Source organism: Lycium ferocissimum, chromosome 4 (assembly GCF_029784015.1).
Source record: "Lycium ferocissimum isolate CSIRO_LF1 chromosome 4, AGI_CSIRO_Lferr_CH_V1, whole genome shotgun sequence".
Lineage (NCBI taxonomy): Eukaryota > Viridiplantae > Streptophyta > Magnoliopsida > Solanales > Solanaceae > Lycium > Lycium ferocissimum.
Genome location: NC_081345.1, coordinates 49,199,657 through 49,209,048, shown reverse-complemented (window position 1 = coordinate 49,209,048; position 9,392 = coordinate 49,199,657). Strand labels below are relative to the sequence as shown.

Genomic DNA, 9,392 nt, shown 5'->3' with positions numbered 1-9,392 from the left:
GCCTCTTGTAACGCAGCAACAGCAGAACTCTGAAACCTTAAATCAGTCTTGAAATCCTGAGCTATTTCACGAACCAAACACTGGAACGGAAGTTTACGAATGAGTAGTTCAATTGAATTCTGATACTTTCGGATTTCTCCAAGCGCAACTGTTCCTCGCCTGAATCTATGTGGCTTCTTCACTCCTCCAGTCGCCCGAGCAGTAGGAAATTTTCAAAAACATACAACCCAACATAAAATATTACACCACATAGCCATATTTTCAGTTTATACAGTATTATAACACATTATACCTAGGGGACAACATGATACATAATATATATCAACCTTGTATAAAAATGTATAATACTTACTATATAAAAGGTGTTGTCTATATACAAATATGGGCTAAACCAGGTAACAAACTCAAAATATGAGCTAAACCAAGTAACAAACTCAAAATATGGGCTAAACCAGGTAACAAACTCAAAATATGGGCTAAAGCAGGTAACAACATCAAAGTATAGGCTAAACCAAGTAACAATCTCCAAATATGGGCTAAAGTAGGTAACAATATCAAAATATGGGCTAAACCAAGTAACAATCTCCAAATATGGGCTAAAGCAGGTAACAATCTCAATATATGGGCTAAACCAAGTAACAATCTCAAAATATGGGCCACACCAGGTAACAAACTCAAAATATGAGCTAAAGAGTGTAAATATTTTCTCCCAATAGACATAGAGCATAATTTTCCACCAAAAATATAGCAAATTACACCAAAATGCATAAGATTAAATGTATGCACGAGAAAGTCTGTCAAATTGAACAAAAAAGCACTGATATTTCATTGAAATGGACTTGATTCAACTACATATTCAGAATCGAGAAAATTCTGAAATTAAAACATTACCGGATCGAAACCCACTATATACCAAAAACCACTACTAGTAACAAGACAATACATTTTAAGCCCTTTCACCCCTAATTCTTCTTGCAAGCTGAATATCTTTAGGCATAATCGTCACCCTCTTAGCATGAATGGCACACAGATTAGTATCCTCAAACAATCCAACGAGATACGCTTCAGCCGCCTCCTGTAGAGCAGCAACAGCAGAACTCTGGAACCTTAAATCAGTCTTGAAATCCTGAGCAATCTCACGAACTAAACGCTGAAATGGAAGCTTTCGGATTAAAAGTTCAGTTGATTTCTGGTATTTGCAGATTTCTCGAAGCGCAACTGTTCCTGGCCAGAATCTATGTGGCTTTTTCACTCCCCCAGTAGCCAGAGCAGATTTCCAAGCAGTGAGAAATTTTCAAAAATATACAACCCAACATAAAATATTACACCACATAGCCATATTGTAATACATCATTATACCTAGGGTAAGCATTATACATATTGTATCAACCTTGTATAAAAGTATATAATAGGTATTTATACACAAATGGGCTAAATCAGGTAACAAACTAAAAAGTATAGGCTGAAGCATGTAAATATTTTCTCCCAGTGAACATAGAGCATAATTGTCCCTAACAATTAATATATATGCAGGAGAAAAAGAGTCAATTTGAACAAAAACGCACTGATATTTCATTAAAAGTAATTGATTCAACTACATATTCAGAATCGAGAAAATTCTGAAATCAAAAAACAAGAAAACTTCAAAAACTACAATAACAATAACACCCCCACTATATACTAAAAACACTACTAACAACAACAAGAGTTTCAACTTAAGCTCTTTCACCCCTAATTCTCCTTGCAAGCTGAATATCCTTCGGCATAATCGTAACTCTCTTAGCATGAATCGCACAAAGATTAGTATCCTCAAACAATCCAACGAGATACGCTTCAGCCGCTTCTTGTAGAGCAGCAACAGCAGAACTCTGGAATCTTAAATCAGTCTTGAAATCCTGAGCAATCTCACGAACCAAACGCTGGAACGGAAGTTTACGGATTAAGAGTTCAGTTGATTTCTGGTACTTCCTGATTTCTCGAAGCGCAACAGTTCCAGGCCTGAATCTGTGTGGTTTCTTCACTCCTCCAGTTGCTGGAGCTGATTTTCTAGCGGCTTTGGTTGCTAGTTGTTTTCTTGGGGCTTTGCCACCTGTTGACTTACGAGCAGTTTGCTTAGTACGAGCCATTTGGGGATCTAAGGTTTGTTTAATTTGGGTATTTTGGATTATTGATTTGTTTGAGTGTGGAAATTTTTGAGGAAGAGAGGGAGAGTATTTATTGGGCGGGAGGGGGAAATTTGTTGAAAATTTTAAGTGTTGCGGATTGATGACGTGGAGGAATAGGGAGGTGATCTTGGGCGTTGGTTTTGAGAGGGTTTGATGGTTCTGATTGATTTGAGTATGGGCGGGAGTAAAAATATTCGGTGCCCGAATTTGTTGAAAATTAAGTGACGCGGATCGATGACGTGGAGGAATAGGGAGGTGATCTTGGGCGTTGAATATGAAAGAATTTTATTGTTGAATCAGCGGTTTGGATTGATTTGAAAGAGGTTAGTTGTGGATCGATGACGTGGAGGGTATTGTGCTTCTTTTGTGTCTTATTCGTGTATTATGAATTGTTGAAATGATTAGAGATCGGACGGTTCAGATTGATCTTAGAAGGGATTTATGGATTAGTGACGTGGGAGTGATCATTCTGAGCTATGTTTAGCACTAAGCTAAAGGCAGTAAGGATCAAAACTGGACATAAATATATTTTCCTTTTTTTTCCAAAATCTTTAAATTAATGCTTGGTTTTACATTGATCATTGTTTTGGATTATTTTTCAAGTTTGAAAATTTGAATTTGACTAGTTTTTCAAGTGAAATTTTCTCCACGCACGAAATTTTAATTATTTTTTTGAAGAGAAATGCATATCCCAATACAACAATAACAATATACCTAGGCCCCGTTTGGACATGATTTGAAACCATAGTTTGAGATTATGTTTGGACATGTAATTTGGATATTTTAAGGAGTATTTTCTCTTATAGACATAAAAACTCCACAAGTTGTGAAAACTATCAAAACATTCTCAATTCTTATATAATCTTACCAAATGAGCAAGTCATAATTCATAACAAAATTAATATGCTAATTCATAACAACCGGCTCAAAATTAATACGAGAAGACCTTTCTAAAAATACAACATCAATTGATCAAATTTTAGTTCAATAAATAAAATTAAACTATGGGTCTTTTTTTTACAAAATTAAAAGGTTGGTAGATATAAATAAAATTTAGTGGAAGTTAATGAGATTGGTAAATGATTGTTAGGGGTAATTGTTAAAAATATCTACTAACTTATGGGTCTTTGTTTACAAAATATAAATTTATGGGTTAAATTTTATATTTTAAAAAGTTGAAATCATGGTTTCAAACGCATGTCCAAACGCTGGTTTGAAACTATGGTTTCAAAACTCATGGCCAAACGCCTACCTAGTAAAACCCACAAAGAAAGATTTTTTTTTTTTCATGACAAGGACACTCAACTTAAGAGAGGATAAATCTGATTCAGATAATTCATCGTCAAATATGTATCTTTTCCCTTTAATATATTTCTCAGTTCTTAGCAATATAAGGGACCATTTTTGACACAAAGCCTCACTAAGAGCCTGTTTGGATGGGCTTATCGCTTATATTGTTGCATACTTTATAAGCTAAAAAAAATAAGTTGGGGTAGTCTAACTTATTTTTTTTTTTTGGCTTATCATTTTTTTCGAAATTTTATGTTGTTTTTTTAGATAAGCTAAGTCAAATGGGCTCAATTATTTTTGAGAGCTTATTTTTAAGGGGCAATTCGCGAGAATTGCCCTTCTTTCCGGGGTGGTCTTTAAATTTTGCCCTCATATTTGAAATCTTTAAAATTTGCCCTTCATTAACACCCATAGGTTCCAGTTCGAACCCACGCGCAATCAAAATTTTAAAAAAAAAATTCGCAAGGCAAGTTTAAATTTCGCTATCTTGGGACCGGCATACTTTTGTTAAGGAATTACAAAGTTATGCTGACCCTAAGATACTTATGCCTTGTGTGACTTAGCATAAGTATCGGGTCCGGCATAACTTTGATAATTCCTTCACAAAGTTATGCGGTCCCATAAAAGTTTGCCCATTAAAAGTATGCCCCAGCCCGCATAACTTTGTGAAGGAATTATCAAAGTTATGCGACCAATCCGATGCCTTATGCGTACTTGGCATAAAGTATCTGCAAGTCCGCATAACTTTGATAATTCCTTCAAAGTTATCTGCCGGTCCAGATAAAAGTTTGTCCATTAAAAGTATGCACCCGCATAACTTTGTGAAGGAATTATCAAAGTTATGCGGACCGATACTTATGCCAAGTCCGCCCCATAAAAGTACGAGTAGCCGGTCCTAATAAAATTTGTAATTCCTTAACAAAAGTATGTCGGGTCCGCATACACGCGACTCAAACCTGTCTTGCGATCTTTTTTTTAATTTTTGCTCGAGCTGGGTTCGAACTCTCGAACTCGCGCGAAAGCTCAAAGCTTGAATGCGCGAAAGGGCAAAAATTAAAGACCAAAGAATATGAGGGGCATAATTTAAAGACCACAAATACAGGGGCAAATTTAAAGACCACCCCAGAAGTGGCACTCGCGCAAAAAAATGATTACCGGGGCAATTCGTAGAATTGCCCTTCGTTCGGGGTGGTCTTTAAATTTTGCCCCTCATATTTGAAATCTTTAAATTTTGCCCTTCGCATAAACCCATAGGTTCCAGTTCGAACTCCACGCGCAAATAAAATTTTAAAAAAAATTCGCAAGGCAAGTTTAAATTTCGCTTACGCCCCAACTTAAGCATACACTTGTGAAGGAATTACCAAAGTTATGCCGACCTCGCATACTTATGCCTTATGGGTACAGGGCATAAGTATGCGCGTCCGGTATAACTTTGATAATTCATTCAAAAGTTTATGCACGGATCCGCATAAAAGTTTGCCCCCACCGCATAACTTTGTGAAGGAATTACCAAAGTTATGCCGGACCCGCATACTTTATGCCTTATGGGCGTACTGGCATAAGCACGGTCCGTATAACTGATAATTCCTTCACAAAGTTATGCCGCCGGTCCGCAAAAAGTTTGCCCATTGTGTATGCCCCCACCGGCATAACGTTGTGAAGGAATTATCAAAGTTATGCGGACCCGCATACTTATGCCAAGTCCGCCCATAACGTACGTAGTATGCCGGTCCGCATAAAATGTGTAATTCTTAACAAAAGTATGCCGGTCCGCATACACGCGACCCAAACCTTGTCTTGCGATTTTTTTTTTTTAATTTATGCTTGAGCGGGGGTTCGAACTCGAACCTCATTATTTCGCGCGAAAGCTCAAAGTTGTAATGCGAAGGGTAAAAATTAAAGACCCAACGATATAGGGGCATAATTTAAAGACCAAATATGAGGGCAAAATTTAAAGACCAGCCCAAAAGAAGGGCACTCCGCGCAAAAAAATGTATTTTAAGACAAAAATGACTTTAAGGTTTGGCCACCAAACAAAAAAATCGAAAACAACTTATAAGCAACTTATAAGTCAATCCAAACGGGCTCTAAGCCTAAAGATGTGGGCGACGGAAAGATAATATTGGCTTGGGCTATCTGAATTACTTATGGGCTCTTCCCACTCACTGTGTCATGGAAGTAAACATTTTTTTGCGCGGATTGTCCTTCAAAAGCACTGGCCACTGGTCTTTAATTTTTGGCCTCAAATTGCTGGTCTTTAATTTTTGATCTTTGCCTAATACTTGAAGGTTTGGGGTTCGAATTCTAGCTCAGTCACAAAAAAAAAAATCGCAAGGCAGAGTTTAGTAAAATTCCAGCTGAGTAAAAAAAAATGTCTTAATACAAACCTCTACTGTAAGGTAGAGTTTTGTCTTATGCCTGAAGGCAAAATTTTACCTTAAGATAGAGTTTGTCTTATGCCTAAAGGCAAAACTCTACCTTAAGTAGAGTTTGCAGTCAAACTCTGCATGATTAAGTAAAGTTTGAAACTCTGCCTGATAAGGAGAGTTTGCAGTCAAACTCTACTTTGCGAATCCAAAACTCTGTTTTTTTTTTTTTTAATTGATCGGGGGTTCGAACCCGGAACTCAGGAGTTTAATGCGAAGGGCTATAAACATAGCGCCAATCACGGTTTTCTAGTCGACCTGTGACACCCTGCCCAAAGATTGCTGCCTCCGAACCCTTAATGGTGCACTCAAGCCAATTTGAACCCCTCATAGGCTTTGCTTGGTTATTTACAATAGCTCGTGCTCTACTCTGCCCGAGCGCCCTTAAAATGTTTAAACTTGGGATCAGCTTATCTGAGATATTCACATGTTTAACAAGCTGTTGGATTTTTATGGGAATTTACCAACACCGAAGAAATAAGTAAGAAATAGTAGATATGTCTGTACTACTAAAAGGGCATTCATTATGAGCACCAACATACTACAGCAATATTTTCTTTAGTTGTAAGGTACTTAGCATGTGATCTACTTGACCAATATTTGCCATATTCATTCTAAACTAATGGTTACTACTACTCTGACTCTATCCGTTCTTTACTACTAGTACTATTTTAGTTGCACAGTATGAGTTCACTTGTCTTTTTTTTTTTTTTTTTTTTTTTTGGTTATTTTTTCCTTTGTGAAGATTAAAAAAGAAAAAAACTTGGTATGTTGGTTGTTGTGTATTAAATGGTTGGTTTAACTATCATCTGTTGTTTCATAAGTATTTATTTTGGATGTTAGTACTGTACTTTTTGGTTTAGAACAGTAAATTACCTTGCTGTAACTAGCCGAAATACGCAATTCCCAGCTCATCCTGGCAGTTGAAGTGTTAATACTTTATTCAACAAAATAGTCTTGGTTTTTCAAATATACTCAACGTAAAGTGAAAATATGAATTTGTTGACCATGGTTAAGTTGAAAAGTCTGTATGAAAAAACATCATACATCTACTTGTTTGGTGTAAATATATGATGAAAACAAGTTTTTAATGAGTTTTCATTTGCTAACTAAATCCAGTAGAATCATGCTTGAATTAGGATATCCATGTTAGAGATGAAGATTTATTTGCTTTCATTTGATTCAAGTACAATTTAGATAGGTCAGTCTATTTTTGGGCTCATTCATAAGCTAACAAGGAAGAGGAAAAATCTCATTTTTCACATTCCTATATCTGCAATCTCACTTATCACATCCTGTATTGTTCTTGATGTACAATTTCTTTTTACCAGAATTGTTAAATATCTTAGAGATATAAATTCTAGTTTAGTTAAACATCGTGTTATTTTAGATATCATCTTGTGGCGCTGTGCTTAATGATTCATTTATCGGAAAAGGGTCAAATATGAACTGTTAGTGAAATGAATTTCACTAATTATCACTCTCTTTTACAGAAAAAATATCAAGAAATATTACAACGCCAGACACAGACTCAATCTAAAGTTGATCAATGTCAAGCCTATTACGAAGCCGTGGGAGGGGTAAAGAAAAGAAGAATATATGGTCTTGGATCTCAAGCACAATTATATTACGGGCCGAATCTTCGTCCCTCTTTTGGATCTGATGCTACATCCTCAGTACCACCTCTGAATGCTCAACCAGCAACTAGGGGGAATTTGGATGAGTTAGTGATGTGATTGATTCCTATACTGACTAATCACATCATTCCTGCACTGATCGATAGCATGATTCCTGCACTGACAGATCGTATGCTTCCTGTATTTGTTGAGTGGGTACGTGGATTGATTTCTTCATCCTCTTCTCAGCCAGACACTCCTACCGACCATCCATTATCTATGGCACCTATAGTTCCAGCTTTAGCTACTGACAAGTTGATGAGGTTCATGCATCGGTTTCTGATGATGACCATGGCTCTCCAGTCTCTCATTTAGTTAGTTTTGGTGTTTGAACTTTATTGTTGTGCATATGATTTTGATTTTTCTTGTTTTGGATATTATCATTGTGAATGCTTTGAACTTGATTTGCATTCTGCTATGTATTTTGGACCTTGTGAAATATTAGTTTCTATGAATTAAGTTATTTTATGAGTATCTAATATATGCTTGGACGGCTGTATTTAAAATATTATATAAAACCAAAAAAAAAAAAATTGCTACGGATTTTTTGTCGCTATAACTAATACAAAATCAAATTTTGTGACAAATTATTTTCGTCGCCAAAAGGAATGCAGAAATGTTTATTAAAAGAATTAACGACGTAAACTATTGGTCGCCAATCAAATGAAACGACGAAATAACTATTGGCAAAGTTTTCAAATTTAGGCCCGAAAGTCTGAAGTTGGAAATTGGTCAAGTTGAACTTAAGACAAAAGCCTAAAGTTTGAACTGTTTGAAGTTAGGCTGACTGATTCTCCCTCTGGACTCGATGGGTTGAAGGTGAAACTTTACAACTGAGGTCTCAAGTTTGATTTCAAGATAGCTAAATTTTAAATAATTTATAAATTTTGACCACATCTTAAATATCGGTCCTTCAAAGGTTTAAGTGGCTAATTGTGCACTTGAAACATAAAAAAAAAAAAAAAAAAAAAAAGGTCCTCGTGCCTCGTGCCGAAGAACCAATCGGAATTTAGTACTCCCTCCGGTTCAAAAAGTGTGTCCATTTAATCTTTATTTTTTTTGTTCAAAAAGAGAGTCCACTTACTAAATCAAAAAAAAAATTAACCTTACTTTTCCATATTTGGCCTTATTAAGTGTAAAGTAACCAAATCTTAACACCTATTTAATTAGGGACATTATAGTCAAATTACTTATTTTTTTAACCGGAGGGAGTACTCACTATATATCCCAGTAGGTATTAGGTATTACAATATTCTTCTAATTGGCTTTACAATTCTCCACACAAGGATCACCCAAAAGACCATTTTCGAATTTACAGAGCTAACCTTCCGCACAAGCTGCTATTATCTTATTCCTCAAGAAAATGAACCTGCCACACTGAACAAATTCTGGGTTCTCAACAAACGCTAAACAAGAATAAAATAAATCAGATACATATAAGTACGTACATGTTAACAAATATTACTAGTACAAAATCCCCAGACCAAGCAATAATTAGTGTTGAGTAGACAAAAACCAAAGTGATGGTCCTCCCAATATTGACCAAGTTAGGAACACTTGCTTTAAGGACTTTAAGCAAACCAATTGCTGCTAGGCTAAAAAAAGAGGCTGGTTTGCACCCCAAGTTTCGTAATTTGATCATCAGCATTGCCCAGGTAATCCATAAATAACCTCTAATGATTAATAATTAATGTTTTTCATTTTCTTGTTTGTGATTCAAGTTTTGTGTCTCTCGTTCTTGTCTTAATTACTGTATGCATTTTGGTCGGGTTGATGACTAAATTAATCAAATGCATGTAAATTTTAAACTAACTGGGGATTGATTATATAAATCT

General features: G+C 35.8%; 3 protein-coding genes across 3 annotated transcripts; 1 reads left to right on the top strand and 2 right to left on the bottom strand.

Moving 5' to 3' along the window:
* Nucleotides 1-802: 802 nt before the first annotated feature.
* LOC132054151 (histone H3.3-like) lies at nucleotides 803-1,288 on the bottom strand (the record flags this gene model as incomplete). The annotated part of the gene is made up of 1 exon (XM_059446209.1): nucleotides 803-1,288. A coding segment is annotated over one exon (342 nt), but the record flags the coding sequence as incomplete, so codon positions are not given.
* Nucleotides 1,289-1,548: 260 nt separating this feature from the next.
* LOC132053424 (histone H3.2) lies at nucleotides 1,549-2,203 on the bottom strand. The gene has a single exon (XM_059445454.1). It carries the CDS (start codon nucleotides 2,124-2,126, stop codon nucleotides 1,716-1,718), a length of 411 nt encoding a protein of 136 aa, XP_059301437.1. The 5' UTR covers nucleotides 2,127-2,203; the 3' UTR covers nucleotides 1,549-1,715.
* Nucleotides 2,204-7,341: 5,138 nt separating this feature from the next.
* On the top strand, nucleotides 7,342-7,872 carry LOC132054150 (uncharacterized). Its single transcript, XM_059446208.1, has 2 exons — nucleotides 7,342-7,604; nucleotides 7,665-7,872. The coding sequence occupies exons 1-2, from the start codon at nucleotides 7,342-7,344 to the stop codon at nucleotides 7,870-7,872; spliced, it is 471 nt and encodes a 156-aa protein (XP_059302191.1).
* Nucleotides 7,873-9,392: the final 1,520 nt, after the last annotated feature.